A 24,373-nucleotide genomic window follows, 5' to 3' on the forward strand; every position below is an offset into this window, starting at 1 on the left:
TTAAGGTTATTTCTACACTGAATTGCAACCAATAAATGTTGAAGTGATAGAAAAAAAAAACGATGCCAAATTCTTCTTTCTGTTTACTACTACCTTCTATATTTTTTTTTGGGTGTATGTAACACAGAACATGTGTATTTGAAACCCATTAGAAAATTGAAAAGCTTTCGTGCAGAAATGACAAATACACTCACATGCATTCATATGCATTCACACACGCACGCACACACACACACACTCGTATACACATGAATACGCGAACGCTTTGCAATTCAACTGAATAACTATGCGGTGCATTTGGTTCAGAGAGAGCGAGAGAGAGGGAAAGAAAGAGAGAGATAGAGAAAGAAGGAACTCAGCAGCTTGTTTGGGTCTCAAGAACGGTTAGTGAGTGTTTTTTTCGAGTGCTCGCATGCCAGTAAACAAATTGCATAGTGTGTGAGACAGAGAAAGAGAGAGACAGAGAGTGAGAGAGAAAGAGAGTGTGAGAGAATAGCAAATAGAAAAATGAGGTCAATAACAGGTAGATTATCAAATAAGCATTAGGCAAAGGCAAGGATTAGTTGGTTAGGTGGCGAAACTAAGGGCAACAGCATATTGCTCTTCAGTCTCTGTACGAGTAGCTTACACGAACACTCACACAAACACTCACACACACACACACACACACACGCATTCACACACTCATTTAGTCTCGTAGATTGACAGCGACGAAGCGCTGACGTCTTGAGCATGCCTACAAAATGTGGAATTGTGGCACAACCCAAGCAAGCAAGCAATCGAGTGTGTGTGTGTGTGTGTGGATATTTAGGCAAGTGGCCCGGTTTATGCGGCAAGCAATCATCACACCACAATGCCACGCCCTCTCCCTCTCTCCTTCTCTCCTTCCCCATTCCCATTCAATCGCAGCATGCGTGAAGGTCAATTTATCGCCTAATGACGACGAACAATGACAAGCGTGGGGCAACCATTGAGAGTGAGGCAACCTCGTCTCCTTTCCCTTCTCCATACGTTGTTGAATTGCTTCTTCAAGAGTTGAGATTTCGATTGAGATTGGACGCTCGATTCTGGTTTCTGTGGTCTCCTCATTCTCCTCACTCCCCCTTCCCCATTTAGGGGCTATTTGGACTCAAATTTAGCGCACATTTAGCTTGATTTATCTGCCTAATACGCAGCCTAGACTCGGTTCCGGTCGGTCTTGCAAATGCAATTACACTCAAAATTTGATAAGCTCTGCTCTCTGGCTCAATTCACGCTGAAAGCGAACGCAATTCATTATGTTTGCATAATAACGCGCTCTATAAATAGAACGAACATGGGAAATATTCTAAAATATGTGAATTAATGAATGTATTTATGAATATATTCGTTATTTGTATCAGAATCTTTTAAAGAAACATACAATTATTTTCATTGATGAGTATGTTTACTCTAGTATTTGTGTTGCTTTATTTGTTTAAGGAAAATAATCATTTTAAGATATAAGTATTCATGAGTATATTCGCTTGGGTATGTGAGTGTATTTTTTTTTGTATTTCTTTATTGCATATTTTTACCCGTTACCCATAGCGTAGAAGAGTTTTAAAACTTTTTGCCGGCAGGAAATGTATGTAATGTTAATGTAAATATATTCAATCTCATAAAGTATATATATTCTTGATCAGCGTCAACAGTTGAGACGATATACCAATGTCCGTCTGTCTTTCCGTCTGTCTGTCCGTCTGTCTGTCTGTCCGTCTGTCTGTCCGTCTGTCTGTCCGTCTGTCTGTCCGTCTGTCTGTCCGTTTGTCTGTCCGTCTGTCTGTCCTTCTGTTTGTCCGTCTGTCTGTCCGTCTGTCTGTCTGTATGAACACCTGATCTCAAATAAAAGACAAGACAAGAAGACAATAAAAGGAAGAGATACAATTTCCTGGTATATTTAGTACTATACGATGTTGTACTATCAATAGAAATATACCATATTTACCATATCGGTATTTTTAGTATTTTTGTAGTATATAGATTTAGTATATTTTAAGAGTATGGTTGACAATCTGGTATATTTTGTACTCTATGGTATATTTTGCATGTAGTACTATCGATAGAAATATACCATATTTACCATATCGGTATTTTTTAGTATTTTTGTAGTATATAGATTCAGTATGTTTTAAGAGTATGGTTGACAATCTGGTATATTTTGTACTCTATGGTATATTTTGCATGTAGTACTATCAATAGAAATATACCATATTTACTACATCGGTATTTTTAGTATTTTTGTAGTATATCGATTCGATATATTTTAAGAATATTGTTAACAATCTGTAATATTTTGCACTTTATGGTATATTTAAAACGTAGTAGTATTTTAATATACCAAATATAGCAAATAGCAACATTCTCTCTATACATTACGATCTACCTTCACTACTTGGTATTTCATTTCGAGACTCAATGATGGTAATATTTAGCAGCATTATTCCGCGTATGCTTTGTACTTGGTCAAATAATCCGTAAAATGAATGTGTTATTTGCCGCACTCGCATTCAGTTGATTCATTTGGCTAACTCGGCTTCGCATTCGTATTCGTATTCGCATTCACAAAAGCTAAACAAAGAACACAGAACAACTGCAATGCGTCGAGAAGTAAATAAACAGTCAACTGACCATTCACTTAAGGCTCAACTCTGACACGCTGTGTGCACTCGTCTGCGAATGAGTGTGTGTGTGAGTGTGTGAGTGTGTGTGTGTGTGTGTGTGTGTGTGTGTGTGTGTGTGTACTCGTTGTGTGTGTGCCCCAGACATAACCATAACCAAGTTAGCAACATCCTTGTTCCGGTTATAGAAATGCGTTTAAGCATCAGTTGCTATGGAATTTGGCTTGTTCTTCACCCCTTTTAGCTTGTTTGTTGTTTCTGGCTTTTTTTTTGTTGTTTTTGTGTAGCTTTTTGTTTTTGGCTCGACTATTTCGTTTGCTTTTTATGACTGTTGGGCAGCTTGACTTTAGTGGCAAGCACCTGACCAGGACCAGGAAGATGAAGCTCGAGCTGAAGCTGAAGATGGAGTCAAGTCGGAAGCCAGAAGTCCTGGCCTGCCCAAAAACAAATACCGTAAACTGGCAGAATAAACAAGAGAGCGAAAGGAAAAGAGAGAGAGAGAGTGTGAGATCGAAAGAGATGGCAAGAGGAAGAAATGTTTGGGGGACCAAAAAAAAAAATAGAGAAAAAGAAAACTTATTGCTTGGCAAAGCGTGAAATGTTTACGAGCGAGTGACGATGTCGACTCAAGAGGCAGACTCGTAAAAAGATTTGTGTGTCTTCCACTCACTGCTGGTGTGTGCATGTGTGTGTGTGCGAGTGTGTGTGTGTGTGTGTTGGTCTAGCACAAATCTTATCCTCTTTACTAGCCACCTCACTCTCTCTCTCTCTTTCCAACTCGACATCTTACTCGACTCGACTTGACTCGACTGTGTGCACAATTGTAAAGAAAATGTTATTAAGGATTTTCTATTATATAACAAAAAGGCGCACTAAAGACACACACACACACATACGAGGGGTTGGCTTCAGAGACTGAGAGACAGAGACAGAGGCGCACTTATTTTTCGGTGTGAGTCGCATTAAACACTTGACACAAACACACAGTTTTGTCGCTCTGCACTGTGCGACAAAATGGGGCAAAGCTTCAACAAATATTGTAAGCAAACTTTGGAATAAAATAATATACTATATTACTTTAATTTAAATGATTTCAATGATTATAAAATTCGTAAAGATATTACAAATTCTATATGTATGATTTCAATGATTAAAAAAATCATTTCTTCAATAGAATATAGTTGTATAGATTTTGCAATCTGTACTTTTTATTCTTTTAGTTGTTATGAATTTGTTCGGTCAAACTCTGTTCGAAATCATTTTGCATCGATGTTTAAAATACTTATGCTAGTATATATAAATCTGTGTACTTAAGCGATAGTTTATTGAATCGTTTATTGATAAGCTCTATTTAAAGACAGTTAAGTCCGGAAGTCTTGAACGAAAGCAACACTAATAAAATAAAAATATATACGAGATATATTTAATCAAAGAATTCTAAAGAAGAACTCTAAAGAAGTTCAATAATATAGGAGACAAATGATGAACTAAATAATATGCATTGTAAAATGTCTTTTCCTTCTGTTTTATTCAGTTTACCGATCAAGACTTAGCGCTTTGCTTTCAATTATATAGTCGGAAGTACAGAGATGAGAGAGCATAAGTTAGATTACTCTAAAAAGTTGGATTTTCTGTGCTCTAACATTGATTCATTTTTTTACGATTTTGTTTTTTCTTTTTGTATGGATTAAATTAAATCAAATGTGCATTATGATTTGGTAGAATTTTTGTTGAATTTTTTCATATTTATTTATAAAAATCTTGCTCTTTAAATGATGCTCACAAAATTGGCCTTTACATGCAAACATTTTGTTGGTTATTACTTTAACAAAATGAATATATTTTCAACTATCTAAAATAGATTGTTGATTTGCCTCAGTGCATTGTCCACTTGACTGTATTTTCACTACTCTCTAGAAGCCTCAAGAATTATATATGCATATACATCTACATTCGTAGATGGCGACTGCATAATCGCATATACATAACATATTTTTAATTGTGCAGCTTCCTGTTGGCATCATCTTGAAGTCGTCAGATTTTGCTTCTAATATTTTCTTTTTATTTGGCATCAACTTGCGCGTGTCTGAGACAAGTCGATGACGCGTCTCATGTCTATAAGTGCTGTTGTCTGTATGTGTTAGTGGGTGTGCATGTGTGTGTGTGTGTGTGTGTATATTTATGCTCAAGGTTCAGCTGTAAACATTAGTCAACTGAACCCAAAATGAGCGACCAACAAAAGCAGCGCCATTGCAATGAATGAATGAGCAAAGCGAGTGCATGGGTGTGAGTGTGAGTGTGCGTGTGTGAGTGTGTGAATGTGGGTGCCTGAGTGAATGAATAAATGACTGGCTGGTTGACTGAACGTCGCGACAAGATCGCCATGGCTGCCGGCGACAGCCCAAAAGCAGCAGGCGAACAGAAGCAGCAGCAGCAACAACAAAGCGAAGGAGCCAAAGGCAAACTGAGAATGAAGACGGAAGATGAGCATGGACAAGAGGCAAAGAGAGGGGTTGGGGGGGACTGGGGGCAGAGTTGGCTGCGCTTGAATGCACTTTTCTTTGCGTGCATCTAGAAGCAAATGCGAGCAAAATGCGCTTGAATAAGCGTTACGTGTATTTGCCTCTGTCTATGAGTGTGAGTATGGGTGTGTGAGTGTGTGAGTGTGAGTGAGTGTTAGCTTGTGTGTGTGTATGTGTGTGTGCTTGTGAGAGTGTGTGTGTCTGCCATGCACAGTGGTCTCTACACTAGAAAGTGCTCGAAAATTCCCAGAAAGCCAAAGATTTCATATAATAACTCTTAAGTTACTATTTGTTATTTTAATGAGAATTGAAATGAAGGTGATATGCAAAACATTTGGTATTTAATGATACATTAAATATTATATTCACATGAATATACAAATTTGGGATATGGTTAATTCTCTGAAGGAAAATGTTGTGAAAAAAACATTTGCGAAAACACTTTTTAAGTAATAAGGAATTGAATTTGTTTTTCTTTTTTTTTCATAAATAAAATATGGTGCCTCTTCTTTCACTCCAGTTCCGAATTTCAGTATACAGTCCACTTCAAACCATAATATAATTTTCTTTTTTATTATTATTGCTTTTGATTAGACCTAAAAAATGAACGAAAACAAAAAATGAAATGTATTTTCATGGTAAAATAGAAAAGTTCCTACCTAAAATAAATCTTAGATCTAAATTAAGTGCTTTAAGAATATGTTAATCTTTACTGTTAAAATAACTATTTTAGTACTATGTAATTCATACAGTGAAAATAAGCATAAGAAAAATTTGAAAATTATGAAAGACATATTTTGTTGTTGTATTAAATTAGAAGTTTAACTTTGCTTCTGATTCACAAGGATAATATTTCTAAAAGCGAAGCATTTTCCAGTGCAAGTCTTATTCTTATTGTTCTTGCCTCGTTCTCTTGCTTTAAAGATGTGACGCTCACGATATGAGAGTGAAATTTGTGTGAAGTTTTGTGGTTTTGTCCACAGTGACATTGCAATGCTACAGATAGATAGATAGAGAATCTCTCTTTCTCTCTGCAGCGAACAGCTTGTTATAAACATGTTTATATTGCGTTTTGTAATGTTGTCGCTGTTGCTGTTGCAGCTGGCTTTGACTTGAACAATGTCAGCCATTTTGCTGCTTTTGTGGCGCGTCGCTGGCGCCCCAAAGTATGCAACACAAAATGAAAGAGTGAGAGAAGGAAAAAGGGGAACTAGGACAGGCATAAGTACAGGGTATGGAAAAAGAATCGCATTGAGGTTGTGCAATTGCATGTAAGTGCGTTCGCGTTTGCATTTAGTGCGAAGGCGTTGAGACACAGTCCTCATCCTCGTCCTCGGTCCTCGGTCCTCTTAGGTTGATTTACGTGCGCGCATTACGCATACGCCGCATCGGCCCGAGCGCACACTTTAATTGATTATTTATCTTGCGGTTGTGCGCTAAAAGTTTATGGCGCACTAGCAGCCAGCAAGCACTTGGCAATCTCTCTCTCTGGTTTCGGGCAAATTGGTGTGCCGTGATTGAAAACCAAAAACCGCAAGCAAAGTCGGGTTGTCCTTGCAGCTGCTGCTGCTGCTGCTGCTGCTGCAACTGGAAGCCAACACAGCTCTGTGGAGAAGCCCACAAACTAAATTGCTTTCGAGTGTTGTTTGTTGTGCTTGGAGATTTACTGCCTTGTTGGCTTTTCCATTTAATTTCTTTTCACATTAGACACGCGCGCGAGTATATGTGTGTGTGTGTTTGTGTGTGTGTGTGGTTTTCTTTCTCTCTTGCTCTCTCTCTCTCGTTTTCTCTAGTTTTAGTTGACAAAAGGCAAACTGTAACCGCAGTGACATTTTAAATGTTACTTAATGGTCATCCGCAAAGCTCATTATTATTATAGAGCTCGGGGGTCCGTTTTATGTGCCTGATTTATACGCTTTCAATTTATGGAGCAAACTTCTTTCGACTCACTTTATTTACGAGTATGTCTTACATGAGCATCGTCATCGATTAGTTGCAATTGTCGTGCAATCAAATTAGCGAGAGTAAAGTCAACTTTGCTTTTGACAACGTTTTTCTCCCTTGTGGCTTTGTCAACTCTTGCTGTCAACTCTCCTCTCCAGAGATAGAGAGAGAGTAAGAAATGAGAATGAGAATGAACTAATTTGATATGTGTGTCACGTAGTTTGCAATCGCGTGGGGAGCACACAATTTAAATGAAGATTAAATTATTATTTAAGCAAAAGACAGCTGGGTGACAGGCAAATGCTTTAAATGCGCTGCGATAAACACATTTGGCTGGCAAAAGTTTTCATCAATTTTCTGTGGCTAACAAATCAACAAATCGTTTTAATCTGTTTACTAAGAAATGTGCGTCACACACTTTGGCAAATAGATTAACGCATTGTCGTTTCGTTTCCTTGCATAATTTGAAATATTATTTGTTGGCAATTAAATTGAATTTCAATTGGCATTGCAGTTATCATTATTATTAGTATTAATTTAGATTCAACGCGCTTTTTTAGCGCAAAGTTTAGCAAACTACAAAACAGCGAACTTAAGTACTTGTTATGCTTAACTTATCAGCCGGCATCTACAACTCATTGAGAACTATCTTTAGCTGGAACTTTAGCTGCAACTTAACTTCTTTCTCTTTTTATTTATACCCGTTATCTAGAGGATAGAAGGGTATTATAAGTTTATGCCGGAAGGAAATGTATAAAACAGGCAGGAGAAATAATTTGATAATAGTAAAAAAATGGCAGTCGGGTCTGAATTTTGGTATATTTTTAATGTTTGCCAATATCTAGTATAATATAGCAAATATAGAATTCAGTATATTTCAGTATGCTTTTTGGTATAAATCATATGGTGTGCGGATATGTACATATATGGTATATCATATATACATTTTAGAATATACATACTTCATATTTTTTGGTATATTAAAATTATATTATGGATGTATATATGTTACATAAAATATATATTTGATCGTATTTCAGTATATTTTCGGTATTCTATATAATATATATATATATATATATATAATATTATAATATCGGTATATTAATATAATATTTCGGAATATTAAAATGATAATTTTGTTAAGGATGTATATACCATATGTATATAAAATATATATTTCATTTCATTTCAGTATACTAAAATGATAATGTATATATTGGGTTGCCCAAAAAGTAATTGCGGATTTTTTAAAAGAAAGTAAATGAATTTTTAATCAAACTTAGAATGAACTTTAATCAAATATATAATTTTCATTTTGTTCGATAACCTTTTGCCATCTTCCCGGCAAATGTTGTATTCCACGCTCATAGAACTTCTGGCCTTTATCTGCAAAAAACTGAACCAAGTGTGATTTTATAGCCTCATCAATGCCCAAAGTTTTACCATTTAAGGAGTTCTGCAAAGATCGAAATAAATGGTAGTCTGATGGTGCAAATTCAGGGCTATATGATGGATGCATCAAAGCTTCCCAGCCAAGCTGTCCCAGTTTTTGCCGGGTCATCAAAGATGTGTGTGGTCTGGCGTTGTCATGATGGAAAATGAAACCTTTACGATTGATCAATTCTGGCCGTTTCTCGTTGATGGCTGCATTCAATTTGTCCAGTTATTGACAGTAAACATCCGAATTAATCGTTTGGTTCCTTGGAAGCAGCTCAAAATATACCAAACCCTTCCAATCCCACCAAAATCTTTAAGTGAAAAATCTCCAGAACGGAATTTGCGAAACCAATTTTGACACTGTCTTTCTTTTAAGGCTTTATCACCATACACATCACGTAACTTTTTAGCAACTCTCTCTGCGCTTTTTCCTTTACGGAAATAATAAAGTAAAATATGACGAAAATGCTCTTTTGTGGACTCCATATTAAAAAGGGCGCCAATCAAACAAATGTAAACAAAATTACGCGCACTTTTTTTCTAAAGCAAGCTAATAGTGACAGCTAATAACTGACAAAAGAAAGAAGGCAATTAAAGAGTCACAAGCAGTTAAAAAAATTATAAACGCCGACTATATGAAAAATCCGCAATTACTTCTTGGGCAACCCAATAGTATATCAACTATAAAATACAGTATTTTTCGGTATATTAACTTGGTATATTGAAATGATAATTTCATATATCTGTAAATATGCTACATAAAATATACATTTTAGCACATTTCAGTATATTTTTGGTATATTATTTTGGTATATTTAAATGACAATTTCATATGAATGTTTATACGGTATATAAAATATACATTTTACCACATTTCAGTATATTAAAATGACAATATATATAGTATACCAACTATACAATTCAGTATTCTTCGGTATATTAACTTGGTATATTCACATTTTAATACCGCACTGCTTTAATTGAAAACAATTAGCGGGTAAATCACAGTCCGACACACTCGACTGTAGCTTTCTTACTTGTTATTTTTTTTTGTGTCTCTCTTCTTATCTCTGTCTCTCTTTTAAGTTTCTTTGCCTGGTGGCTGCTTCTTCGAACTGTCGTGCAAATTTCTGCTATCGCGCTGGGCCAAGAAGTTTTTCTCAGGCTATCACATTTATCACTAGTTTAAGCGTTAACTCAGCCAGCACCTTGTCAGCAGGTTGCAGGCGAAATTCCATCCCCCCCGCCTGCTTTTGATTGCCAACAGCTGTTGAGCGTTTGGCCGCGTTGCCTGTTTAAAATGAACCCAAAGGAGAAAGATAGAGAGAGAGAGAGAGAAAGGAAAGAGATGAATAAGGGCAGCCGCGAAAGTAAATAATTAAAAAAGTTACACAAATTACCAAGGGGTTTTTGTTGTAGGCGTTCTGCCCAGCCATGCGCCACGCCCCCCCTCGCCCACTTGCCACTTGCCACTCGCCAACTAAAACCCTATACACATTATGTGTTTGTCGCCCCCTTTTTTCGTGTGGCTGTAATTAAATGATGTTTATTAAATGCGCGCGCTGTCATTCATTCATCCATTGTTGTTACTCGCTTCTGTTGTTGTTGTCAGTTGTACAAACAACGCTCAAGTTGTGAACGTCATCAGCAAACGCGATTGCTCTTCTTCTTCTTCTTCTTTTGCTTCTGCTTTTGCTTGTTGTTGTCGCTGTCGCTGCGCTTTTCATGTTGATGGCCACTTTAAAGTTGAAATGACGCGCCACCGAAACATAAAACCACAAAAAAATGAAAATGCGGTTGACAGAGCGCGTGTAACTGACTGCTGAATACTCTGCATTGTTCATATCAAGCATACGCCACGTTGCCTTCTTTGCTTCTTTGGTGTACGTTTCATATTCAAGTTGCAGTTGCTTGTCTCAGATCTGAACAGTAAACGTTTTGTATTAGTTTACACACTGCTGCTATATTATATACATATTACGTATACGTTCAATTCAATTGCTAATTTTATATTGAACTATGTAAACTTCGAAAATGTTATACAAAATGTTGTCATCTTTATAAAACTGATGAAAATTTGGAAATATATTGAGACAGTTGAAAGTTATTCGTAGTATTTGAATAGGGTAAATATTACGTATACGTAGTGTGAACATTTTTGGGAAGGTCATAAATAAAAATGAGATTGGCTACAGTAAAAATGTAAATGTAAATTGATCAGCTTTGGCTAATTGTATATCAAGTATACGCTGTGTTGAACTTATTTCTTTGATAGTTGATAATTGATTTACATAAATACAAAAATTCTAATAGATATTCATTATTATTTCAGTATTATTGTATACAAAACTCAATAGCAAATGTTGTCACAACAAAACTGTAAAGACATTCAGTGAATTTAAATTTTCTGGGTTTATCAAGTATACGCTTTGTTGTACACTTAATGTGGATCTCCCTTATCGATAGCTCTAAAATACGAGTATGTGCAACAAATTTGCGAATAGTGAATAGGAAGGAGGCAAAAACGTTTTACTTGACTGCTCAGTAAGCAACTTGGATGTCAAGTGTTCGTCGCATTTTGTTTTTATCGCGGCCTTGATGGGGTGCATTATGTTATCGATAACAACACTGTCATAGTCCGGGCATAATGCTTTGTATATAGTATACCCTAAGTGTGCTCGGAAATTCGCTGACTCTAGCTTTTATGGTCTTTGAGATCTGACCGCATTGTTACGCACACACGCTGCCAGTGTTGGTTAACGGCGCAACACTAAAAAAACGAAGAAAAAAAACGCAAAAAAATTAGGTAGCATAAAGAAAAAAGAAAACAGAATGGAAAAAATCAAATCAAAGCGCCAAAAACACACGAGAGAACACAGAGCAAGAAAACCACAAAAATGCCGCCCATGACTTTGGCCTGGCAATGTTGCCATCGTTGTTGTTGTTGCTGTTGTTGCTGTGCTGGTAACGTCAAAGGCTTGCCAAAAATTACAACAAGAACAACAATAGCGCGACGCACGCCTAACGGGACATTCAGAGGGTTGACGCTGGGATAAAGAGTTGTGGAAAGAGAAGTTTTGGTTTGCTTTTTTGTTGCTGGGAAGGAGGTGGGAAAGAGGAGTGAGGAGGAGGGGATACATTGCCAAGGGCTCGGCAACACATCCGCTTGCCCTTGCGGCGCTTCCTGTCGCTTCCTTCCGCTGGCGCACACCTCTACACTCCATCTCCCTTCCCCCCCCCACCATTCCGCTCTCAACTCAACTCAACTGAACTCATCTCATTTCCCTGCTCTTGAAGCGCTCTAAAAAAAAAAAAAACAAGTAAGAAAGTTACAGTCGAGTGTGCTCGACTGTGAGATACCCGCTACCCATTTTTAATAAAGGCAAAATATTGCGGTATCATTTTCAAAATATACCAAAAATACTAAAAATACTAAAAATATACCAAATGGTACCAAATTTTCAGGAATCATAACTACTATAGTATTTATTGTATATTCAAAAATTCGCAACTCTAGCTTTAAAATTAGGCTTGTTATTCGATTTTTTTTGATTTTCGGGGGCGGAAGTGGGCGTGGCAAAAATTTGAAACAAACTTGATCTGCGTGCAAACATAACAAATGCTGTCGAAAAAAAATTATAGCTCTATCTCTTATAGTCTCTGAGATCCAGGTGTTCATACGGCCGGACGGACAGACACACAGACGGACAGACGGACATGGCTAGATCGTCTCGGCTGTTGACGCTGATCAAGAATATATATACTTTATAGGGTTGGAGATGCCTCCTTCTACCTGTTACATACATTTCCTGCCGGCACAAAGTTATAATACCCTTCTATCCTATGGGTAGCGGGTATAAAAACACGCAAGCCCCAGACGCCGTCGCTACTGTCAGTTTATCTAACACGCACTCCCGACTGCGTGACTATGTCTGTGTGTGTGTGTGTGTGTATTTGGGGGCAATAACAACGTGGAACAATGCGAAAAAGGCTGGCTGAAAGATGAATAGACCCGAGCGCATAGATCGAGGATAGATGCCCCAACCAACAACAACAACAACAACAACAAAATAGAAGAAGAATGAAGAAAAGGTTACCCCAAAATACGTAAATTAACAAAACCTGCTGCCAATCATGAGTGTGCTTTTGTGTGAGTGTGTGTGTGTCTGTGTAACGGGTTCACAAAACTGACAAAGTAAATTTAGGTAGCTGCACTTAATATACACTTACCCAGGAAAAATAAAGTGAGAAAAGTGCAAGTAGATAAATTAATTAATTTGATAAAGTTAATTTATGATATAGTTATTTTTGAATCGAAGGTCCCAGTAGGTAATCCCTTTCTGTAAAATGAAATCTAGAATCAAATACATAAATCAAATAAATAATGAAATTTTACAGTTCTTTGACTTGAAAAAAAGCTATGCTTATTATAAATGAACTTAATCAAACGAATTAGTTAATTTTAGTATTTCATTTGAGATTTAATTTCATAAATACTCGTAAATAAATAATAGTTTGATTAAATATTAATACAAAGGAAAGCACTGAATTATTAAGGAAATACTTTTATTAAAATTTACAATACAGCAAAAATTGTGCTTGAAAATCAGACTTAAATTTGTATTAAAATATTCGTATTTATGTTCAAATTGAAGCTTTGAACTATCAGCAAAGTTAAAGTACACTTGCAGCGAAAAGTCTTGTTGAAAATCTACATTAAATTTGCTTAAATATAAATGAAATTAAAACGTCGAACTATGAGCAAAGTTATTTTTCTTTAAAATCTGTGTTAAATTTGCATTAACGAAATATTCTTATTTGATATTCATATATATTGATATTTAAAATCTGCATTAAATTTGAGTTGAAATATTAACGAAATTGAAAAGTTGAACTATCAGCATAGTTAATGCATATTTTGAGCAAAAAGTCTGCATTAAATTGCCAAGCCACTTTGACTTTATAATGATAATAAGTTGAATAAATAATTATGCGAAAGCGGACGCAAATAAAGTTCTCTTCTATATTCAAGTTGCATTTCACAACTATTGCAATATTGCTAAACAAATTTCATATTTAATTAAATATGAAAAGCTTTGCTTTGCTTTGCTTTGCTTTGTCAACTTTCAACTTGCACATTAAATTTTTGCTTAGATTTGCTTCTTTCTTTTTTTTTTTGTTATGCGTTTGGTTTTCGCGTTTTTGTTGAGTTTTTGCTTCTCGCACCTTGATGGATCGTTTTTCAATTTTCGCACGCGTTTCGCGACAAAAACAAAAGGAATCACTTTTAACGAGCTCACTAACAGAGGCGCGAGGCAACAACAATGGTGGCCACAAAGGCGGCTCGGCAACAAGCTGCTGCTGTTGCAAGACCGCGTTTACATGTTGCAACTGCAACAACAACAACAAAGCCAAAGCGCTGCTAGCGATAGTTCATTTCGAGCTGATGCCCCGCCTCCTTTCTGTCTGTCTCTGTGTGTGTGTTTGTTGCATGCAACACAGCCGCAGTTGCAGCTGCCACTATTTCAAAATCACATTGCTGACCATGAGGCAAAGAGAGAAAGAGAGAGAGAGGCAGCGAAAACTGTGTTTGAAAACTGAGCGCTTTGTTTTTTAATTGGTTTATTAAGCTGCAAACATATAGTTGAAATTTGGCACTCGCGTTTCACGTTTTTATATTGAATTAAAGTGCACGCAAGTGTATCAATAGATTTTAATATTTATTACACAATTCAAATGGCATTCCCTAATTTAATACAAAATCCATTTGTTAATTACAGCTTTGGAGCTAACATATTGTTTACATTTAATATGGAAATATATTTGTTTTTATGTTGTTTACTTCAAAAATCCGTTGAAATCGTTTTTAAATTTGGTATTGCATTTTATCTTGAAATCTATTTGGTTTATAAATAAATTTATTGTGCTTATATTTGTCATTTAGTCGTCTATTTAGTAGAAATTCGCTTTACATTTTTTGATCTAAAATATATTTGATATATGTGAATCTATAGATACATAGATTATCTATAAATATATATTAGCTCTTTGTTAATATATTTTTTTTGTATATAAATTTAATATTTTATTAAGCTTATATTTGTATTTTGTCATTAAGTAAAAAGTTTTACAGTTGAATTTCATTATTAAGTTATAAAACTATTGTAACTTATCTTTTTTTGTCTTTTCTCTTTATCTGAATTTATCTGTATTTTGTATTCATATATATTTTTACTATCAACTATTTTAAAAGAGATTCTCTGTTAAGACTTTATCGAGTATGTTGACATTTTAGTTGTTAACAAAAATTGATGAAATTTCAGTTAAACATTTTAAAGGCTATCTGCGTAGTCGCCTAACTGCTGGCGATTTTCACTTTTGCGTGGTCTGCGTTTTTTTTTCGCATTTCGTTTTTGTTGTTTCATACATTTTTTTCATCGTGTTTTGCTTTTTGCTTTGTGGACGCTGCTTTGACAGACGCCTCTCTAAACAACCGCCGCGAATACGCACAAAGGAAGTATAAAAAAAGGGATGCCTGTGTGTGTGTGTGTGTGGGTTGGAAATTGAAAAGCACACACTGTGTGTGTGTGTGTGTGAGCGATTGCGTGTGCAGGAAAATTAGTTTAGGCAATGGGGCGCATTTTTGAAATTCATAAACTTACCGGTTACGTGGGTTACAACGCAGCGTTTGTGCGTTGCTCACACACACACACACACACACACATACGCATACGCATACACAGCACTCACACTTTCTGTTCGCTGCTGTCTAAGTATGTGTTAATATGAAGTTGACTCCTTGCGCCTATTTAATTGGCCTGTCTGGCTGTGCACACAACTTAACGCCAAGCAACTAAAATGAAACCAAACAAAACGCAATCAACTTCATGCCCATGAATTAATGACTCGAACACAGTTCCCCACTCAACGCAAACGCAAACGCAAACTCGAACTCGAAACGCGACGCAACGTTGCGTATACGTAATGTGGTTGCTCGGGTTATAAGCTAGCGTAACGCAGCTTCTTCTTCTTCGTTCTCCGTTTGTGTGTGTGTGTGTGAAACATCGTCTCCACCTAATGGTTACAGCTGTTGCTGGCTTTGTTTTCACTGCCAATCTTTAGTCTCGCATCTCTCAGCTCTTCGCAATTTGCTGGCATTTTATTGGCTAGCATATTGATATGCTTGCTTTATATTACGATTGTGAATTGAGCTCTTTATGCAATGCAATAGTTGAAAATAATCAACAATAATCTATTGAATATTTATTTCCGCTTTATTTACGTATTACATATTATTTCTGTTGCTCATTTGAAGGAATTAATCTTTGTTCAATTGTTCCTAGTACTGAACAGAAATGAATTTCTTAATAAGTTATTTATGTGGATTAGTAATACTGAAAAAAAATGAATTAAAATTAAATAAGAACTTGCAAATGTAGCTTGAGATCTTTGTTGTATCCACTGATATTTCCAAATCAACAATAATCTATCAGCTTATTTTTTGATATTTCATAATCTTTCTTTTCATAATCTTTGTTAGATTGTGGATAGTTATTTAAACTAATTATTAAAACAAATTGAGGGTTCAATGTATCTTTCTATTAATATTCGCTTTAGTCAAATTTTATTGTTTGATAATTCTAATTTTCTTGTTAATCATTTGAAGACATTAATCTTTGCTTCTCTCAGCAAAAGCCCATTTCAACAAATTAGGAAATAATAAGGTTGTAAATATAAATGGCAACTTTTGAAATATAATTGTAAATTATACAAATTTTAGGCATCTATTTTTACTAAATAAAATATCAATAAATTGCCAAGTCAATTAACTCGAGGCAGCAACGTTGGCAACTGCAATGCAATTGAATCAATTGTAAATAAAATGTTGCCTCGCCAATAACACAATGCTTAAGGTTTTCAAATGCACTTTCAAAAATGGATTATCCTACGAAATGTAGTTCAATAAGTTTAATTGATTTTGATTTCTCTCCTTCTCTCTCTCTCTCTCTTTCTTGCTTTATTGAATTGCCAATGTGCCAAGCGATGAATTCGATTTGAAACTGCATTGCGAGTTGCAGTTACTTTATTGCAATTGGATTTTCAGCTTAATTGGAGAGCATACAAATTGATAGTGTAATGTGTGTGTGTGTGTCTCTGTATGTGTGTGTGTTGTTGGGAAGAAGAGACAGACGATGATAGACAGTTAGTAACATGAGTTCAATGAATATACCCAAGACTGATGCAGTTCTAATTGCCTAATGAGTGCATTCAAGCATGCACTCACTCACTCATTCACATTCATAAATATTCTTGCGGAGTACATGAATAATATTTACCTTTCATTCGATTTGTACTCTTGCAATCAGCTTAACTTAAGTCTGCATTTAATTCAATTTTGGTTTATTCCCTAAACAATTAATAATAATTATAGCTTTGTGTCGGAACGAAATGTATGTAACAGGCAGAAAGAATCTTCTCAGAACCCATCTAGTATATGTTATATGTATATTCTTGATCAGCGTCAATATCTGATGCTCAAGCCATTTTCATCTTTCCGTCCATCTGTGAAATACCTATAGTCCAAAGACTATAAGAAATAGAGATAGAATAATGTTTCGATCGAATCTAGTAACATATTAATATACCAAATATGGCCTTTGGTATATTTTAGTATTTTCGCGATATATTAAATTGAGACTTAAGAGATAGATATATGCACATATATATTTTTTTTAATTGAATTTTTGTATATTTGCGGTATTTTAATTTGAGACTTAAGAGATACAGATATATTTTTTTAATCAATGTACTTCTATATTAATATACCAAATATAGCCTTTGGTACATTTTAGTATTTTCGCGATATATTTAATTGAGTCTTAAGAGATAGATATACATATATATATTTTTTAATTGTAGTACTATTTGAATATACCAAATATACCTTTTCGGTAACGAATGTACTACTATATTAATATACCAAATGAAACCTTTAGTATATTTTAAGTATATTTGTGGCATATTATTTGGTATATTATTTGGTATACTTTAATCATACCTCACTCTCTTTAATTCTCTCTTTAATTCAAAGTGAGTATCGGGTATCTTTGGTATATTTTAGTATTTTTGCGGTATATATACATATATATTTTTTTAATTGAATGTAGTACTATTTTAATATACCAAATATACCTTTCAGTATATTTTAGTATATTTGCGGTATATTAATTTGAGACTTAAGAGATACACACATATTTTTTTAACAAATGTACAACTATATTAATATACCGAATAAAACCTTTAGTATATTTAAGTATATTTGTGGTATATTATTCGGTATATTATTTTCTATACTTTAATCATACCTCACTGGTCTCTTTAATTCAAAGTGAGTATCGGGTATCTTTTGTATATTTTAGTATTTTTGCGGTATATATACATATATATTTTTTTAATTGAATGTAGTACTATTTTAAAATACCAAATATACCTTTCGGTATATTTTAGTATATTTGCGGTATATTAATTTGAGACTTAAGAGATACAGACATATTTTTTTAATGAATGTACTACTATAGTAATATACCGAATAAAACCTTTAGTATATTTTAAGTATATTTGTGGTATATTATTTGGTATACTTTAATCATACCTCACTGGTCTCTTTAATTCAAAGTGAGTATCGGGTATCTTTGGTATATTTTAGTATTTTTGCCGTATATATAACATGTCTAGCGGGTATCTCACAGTCGAGCACACTCGACTGTAGTTTTCTCGCTTGTTTCAATTGAAATTTGGCTTGTCTGGCTTCAAAATTGCGTAAATTATTCAATCAATTTTGCGTTTGCGTTTGCGTCTGTGAACACTTAAAGTCAGCCGGCAAAGTATTCAAAAGCATTCACTTAATAAGTGTATTCATGGCTGTTGGCATTCATAGCTTTATTCATGTTTAAGGTATTACGTTTTATTTCGAGCATTGCGTGAATTTATAATCCACTTGCTACGGCTCACTTTGGTTAATACATAAATACAGACATACATATACATATACATATATATACATATATGTATATAAGGGCTTGACAAACATGCCACAAACACTTCATTAATGCCTGCCACACACACACACACATATGCATTTAAGGCGGCATTATCCTTCGGCCTGTGTTGTATAATAAAATGCGAACGAACAACAAGTAAAATGCGAGATTTTAAGCCCGCAAAATTTCATTTATGCAACTTGACGGCCAATTGGCGTGTAACACAAACAGACAAACATACACTCACACATTCATACATTTATTCGCTGTAGCTGCTCCTAAAAGTATGCAATAACTCGTAATGAAAACTCACTTTACTCACTTTTACGATTAACACGCGTTCTTCATTCACAGCTCTTGTCTGATTTCTTCTCTCTCAAAATGCAATTAATTGATTTATCTTTCACTTCAGTTGCGACATTTGATCAATCAAATAAGGGGGCGTATTTATAATGCTTAATGAAATCTCTAGAAGAATTTGAATATACAAATATCATATTTGATAAGCAGAATCTATGAATATTTTTTGTGAACAATTTGAGAATTCAGTTAATGAATTCATTTATATTTTAATACAGAAATTACCAAATATAAATAAAGCTTGCTAGCTTTAGCAATTTATTTTTCAATATAGAAATGAGCTAAAGAAATTTGTTTTATAAATTGAGCTTAAATGAAACAATTTTAATATTGAAAAATTTGGTAGGCAGAATTTATGATTATTATATTGACAAATTAAGTAAGCAATGGTAAATGAATTGATTTATCTTTCAATCGCCCAGATAAGTAAAGAATAAAGCAAGCAAAAGCTAATTAATTGATATATAGATTATTATTATATTATATTATATATATAGAAATTACTTCGTATAAACAAAGTAGTATATACAATTATCATTAAATGAATTTATCCTTCATTATAGAAATGACTTTATATAAATGAAATATTTGTAAGACTCGGCATAAACATAAAATGCAAAGGAAAACTTTAAGAAAATGAATAAGAGATAATCATAAAGTTATTTTTAATTATTATAAAATTTGTTATAGTTCACAACCAAATAACTTTGGCAGAAATATAATGTAATGCAATCTATATAGCTGTCAGAACTTTTCCAACTTTTTTATTTTCGCCATGTTCAGTTTCAATAAAAAAAGCAATAGTAAGCGTAAGGTTAAAGTTAAATGCGAATAAAACGCACATTGCTTATGGTAATAAATAAACTTTTAAGTAAGTTTTTTCTTTTGTTTTTGGCTTATAATGAAAGCTATAAAAGATATTGATGGCAACAGCTCGGATGCTTGATGGCGTTACAATCGTTCTGATGGAGCTCAAATGTACTTATTAATATATGTATATGTATGTGTAAGCGTAGGAGTGTGTGTGTGTGTGTGTGTGTAGGTGTTTGCGTAGGTGTGTTTACCTGTTTTCCCTCCTTTTACTGTTTGCTTTAGCCAACGGGAAATTTATTGATACTCAACGAGAAATAAAAGCATAAAAATGAAAATGACAACAACAGAAAAAAAAATACTCGTATAAGGGAAATTTTGAACAAGAAAACTGCGTCAATGTCAAAGCCAGAGGGTAGATTATGGACCAGAAAATCGAGAAAAGGGAAAGGAAAACTCTCTCTGTATGTGTATGTGTGTGTGTGTGTGCGTTGAGGGTTTTAAGCATTTGTCAACATAACGCTGAGCAATTTAACAATTTTCAATGCTCTCGCACAACGTTGACGCTTTTACCTATTTCCCTTACATTTCTTTTTTTATAGTTCTTGATTTTATTTACTATTTGTTCATGTGCTTAGAAAATTGCGCCGAGGGGATGCCGAGGTGAAAGCCAATGATGCTCTGTGTGTATGTGTGTGTGTGTGAATGTGAATGGAAAGTGCGTAAAGCGTAAACTGTAAATTGTGTTTTGCTGCTACAGAAATTGGCATCATTTTTATTGGCATTGGGAGCAGGTGACTTTCGACTGCGCCTTGTAACGTTTCTTTTCTTTACTTTCTCTCGATTGTGGCAACTACGTTACGCTATTTTATTTTGCTAAAGAACGAAAGAAAAAAAAACGTCATCTCGGTTTTCGTTGGCTTCTTCTTTTTCGTGTCTGGGCGTGTGTATTTGCTCACGTAATTCCCTAATTAAATACTTAAATTGTAATTGCTTTCGAACGGCGTTCTGCCCCCAAAGGAACAGAAGCAGGAACAGGAGCAAAAGCCTGGCTACTGCCTGCTTTGTGGACTTTCTCTCTCTCTCTCTCTCTCTGTCTCTCTTTCGCAATGATTCCAGGACTCGCCTTGGCATCATTAAAACGCGCACACACAAGGTGAACAGGGACATATGCTATATGGCTTGTTATACACAAGATATATATATACCCCATATATGTATCTTAATGATGCAGCACACACATACACACACACACACATCTTCATACAGATGCTGCGCTACTTTTGCACTATATACGACGACACTTTTCCATATATGGAAAACGAAGAAGCCGGAAAACATGGAGCTTAACTAATGCCAACAACATCTTTGCAACAACAGAAAAGACAGCGAACAACATTCGATATACACTAGTTACTATACATATATACATATATATTATGCATACATGAAAGAGAGTCACAGAGAGAGATTTAAATTTACATTTTCTATAATTAGTTTATAATTGCAGTCGCATTATGTGCGCTCATATTCTTCATGTCCTCAGAGGCCAGCAGCGTATTGAAATTGTTTTGGCCTCCTTTGCAACTTGAGCTATTGTATTATTTATATATTTGAATAATGCATTTAGCTTTGCTAACTTTTGTAGGCATTTACATTTGTTTGGTTTTGGGTGTCTTAAAGAGCTGTCTTCTTGGTGAACTAATTCAGACTTTAAGAAATGGCAATTTACAATTGTTTCAAGCATATGAGAAATGAGTATGTAGTACAAGTATATAGCAAACATAACTAAAGGTATATTTTAGTATTTTTTCTCTCTAAAAAATACTACCCCACAGTATGATTATATACTACAAGTATATACCAAACATTGCCTACAGTATATTTTAGAATTGTTTAGGTTTTATACAGTTGGTATATTTTACAACTAAATGTATATTTTAGTATTTTTTCTCTCTAAAAAATACTACCCCATAGTATGATTATATACTACAAGAATATACCAAACATTGCCTACAGTATATTTTAGAATTGCTTAAGTTTTATACAGTTGGTATATTTTATAACTAAATGTATATTTTAGTATTTTTTCTCTCTAAAAAATACTACCCCATAGTATGATTACTACAAGTATATACCAAACATTGCCAACAGTATATTTTAGAATTGTTTAAGTTTTATACAGTTGATATATTTTATAACTAAAGGTATATTTTAGTATTTTTTCTCTCTAAAAAATACTACCCCATAGTATGATTATATACTACAAGAATATACCAAACATTGCCTACAGTATATTTTAGAATTGCTTAAGTTTTATACAGTTGGTATATTTTATAACTAAATGTATATTTTAGTATTTTTCTCTAAAAATACTACCCATAGTATGATTATATAGTACAAGAATATACCAAATATTGCCTACAGTATATTTTAGATTTTTTTAAGTTTTATACATTTGGTATATTCTAAGAATACTACTGCATAGGATGAATAAAACTTATGGTATATTTGTGTATTTTTTTTGTTATATTGGTATATTTTAAGAATACAATCGCATTAAATAAATATATATAGTACAATCATATACTAAACATAGTATTTCTAATACTTCAGTATCTTTTCTATGTTATTAATATGTTATATTTTAAAAATATTATCGCATATTATAAATATATAGTATAAATATATATCGAACTTAGCCTAAGATATATTTTAGTATTTTGTTCGTTATACTAATTCGGTATATTTTACGATTGCTTTTATTGAGACGTAGTGCGTATCTCATTCTTACTGGTTTTAAAACTGGTTTTCTTACTGTGATCAATTGACAAAAATTGAAAACATTTCTAATTTAACAGTAATCAATATATTATGTAGTTTTTCTTTAAATTCATATGCAAATTTTTAAACACGCTGTATTTAAAGTCTGTAAATAAAACTTCATTATTTAAGTAACTTTTTCTAAAGGAATGATTTAATATTTAAAGAAAGATGCTGTTTTTTTTATTATCTCTTCTCGCCTTAACAAATTTAGTTTACAAATTATGCATAGCACTCTAAGATCGATAAGTTTTCGAAGTGTTATCGATAGTTTGTGTTCGTTGCAAATACAAGTTGCTTTTGTTGCGCTCGAGTGCGCTTTCTGTTTATCCGACACAAAACTGCACAACTGAGTTGCCTCTCTTTTTCTCAATCTCTCTCTGTTTCGCTCCTTGCTCTTTCTCTGTCTTTGTCTCACTCTCTCTCTCTCTCTGTCATTTGCTTTCCGGCTGCTTCACTTTAGTTGGGCAATTCCATTCGATGCACGTTAAGCTATATAAGTCATCACTTTAATTTAATTGTGCACGGCTAAGCTGGCCGCACTTACGACCCGAGACACGCCCACCTCCTCTGCCCTCACACACACACATGCATTGCAAGTGGCTGTGTGTATATTGTACATATGTTTGGACATGTCCTGGCAATGTGCTGGCCACGTTTTTATGTGCTTTTAAGTGCGCAATTAAAGGTCAATTGCAGTCGAAGGTGGCCCCAAAGTATGCTATAAACTCGAACACAACACACACACACACACACACCTGCACACACTCACACACACTTACATATATGCACACGTGTTTTCTAATTGATATTTGAACTGAACTTCTGCAGCAGGCGACGACACCTCGAATGAAATCTTTGAACAAAATTCTGATTTCAAGTTCGATTTCGATAGTTTTTCTTCTCTCTCTCACACACATTTCTTTCGATTTATTCAAACTGGATAGCGATTCGGCTGACGCTGATGGGCATCTGGTTGAGTTCAAGGCCGGGCGCATGATTCAAGGTGCCCAAATGGTCGAGCCAGACAATCGCAAGGGTCTAATCTATCTGTATCGCGATGAGGCCTACGATTTGCATTTCTGCTGGATGGATCGTCGACGCATGGCGGTCGAAATCGATATCATTGTATCGCCGGGCACTTTGGAATTCCATCGCGTCGAGTCGTGTAAAACGGGTCGCATCTATGTGCTCAAGTTTCGACGATCGCCGAATCGTTTATTCTTTTGGATGCAGGATCCCAGATTCGAGCACGATGCTGAGATTTGTGCCCAGGTCAATGAGCTGCTCAGATCAAACACCAATTCCGATGATGATTATTCGCTCAAGTCGGTGAAAGGTGCCAATTTGAAGCAGTCCGAGTCATAAATTGTTAGTTGTAACACAGCCAGAGAGTAATAAAAGGGAAGTCGAATTCAACAAAGTGTTTAGATTTTATCGATAGTTATTACACATCTGCAACAAACACGTGCTTGGAATATTCGGAATGATAAATTAACAATTTCATGAATATTTCAATTTATGAATAGAACATTTTTTTAACTTATTATTTTAAATAAAATTATAATTTGTTATCGATAGTTACTTCTCTTCTCTAAAATAACGCCGATATACAGAAATGATATAAATTGCTAGATTTAAAACATAGAGCCAAAAATACTTAATTAATTGAGTATATGAAAAGAATATAATTAGGTTGAAATACAAAGTGCAAAGCATTTATCGAATTTATCGATAGTAATTCTACATACCAGTCATAAAATGTTACGTGTAAAATTGAGAAGCATGTAAATTG

The 24,373-nt window shown here is 34.5% G+C and overlaps 2 protein-coding genes across 2 annotated transcripts in view; both read left to right on the plus strand.

Annotated features, from left to right (window-relative positions):
- Positions 1-24,373, plus strand: part of LOC133847370 (neurobeachin-like) — a 95,895-nt gene that overhangs the window by 53,103 nt on the left and 18,419 nt on the right. The window lies entirely within an intron of this gene.
- Positions 23,413-24,001, plus strand: LOC133847908 (proteasomal ubiquitin receptor ADRM1 homolog). Its single transcript, XM_062283201.1, has one exon. The coding sequence runs from the start codon at positions 23,428-23,430 to the stop codon at positions 23,944-23,946; it is 519 nt and encodes a 172-aa protein (XP_062139185.1). The 5' UTR covers positions 23,413-23,427; the 3' UTR covers positions 23,947-24,001.

This window comes from Drosophila sulfurigaster, chromosome X (genome assembly GCF_023558435.1).
Source record: "Drosophila sulfurigaster albostrigata strain 15112-1811.04 chromosome X, ASM2355843v2, whole genome shotgun sequence".
Lineage (NCBI taxonomy): Eukaryota > Metazoa > Arthropoda > Insecta > Diptera > Drosophilidae > Drosophila > Drosophila sulfurigaster.

What these genes read in the sequence shown, in the direction of transcription:
- LOC133847908 (XM_062283201.1), top strand. Translation starts at nt 23,428, where the DNA reads ATGAAATCTTTGAACAAAATTCTGATTTCAAGTTCGATTTCGATAGTT.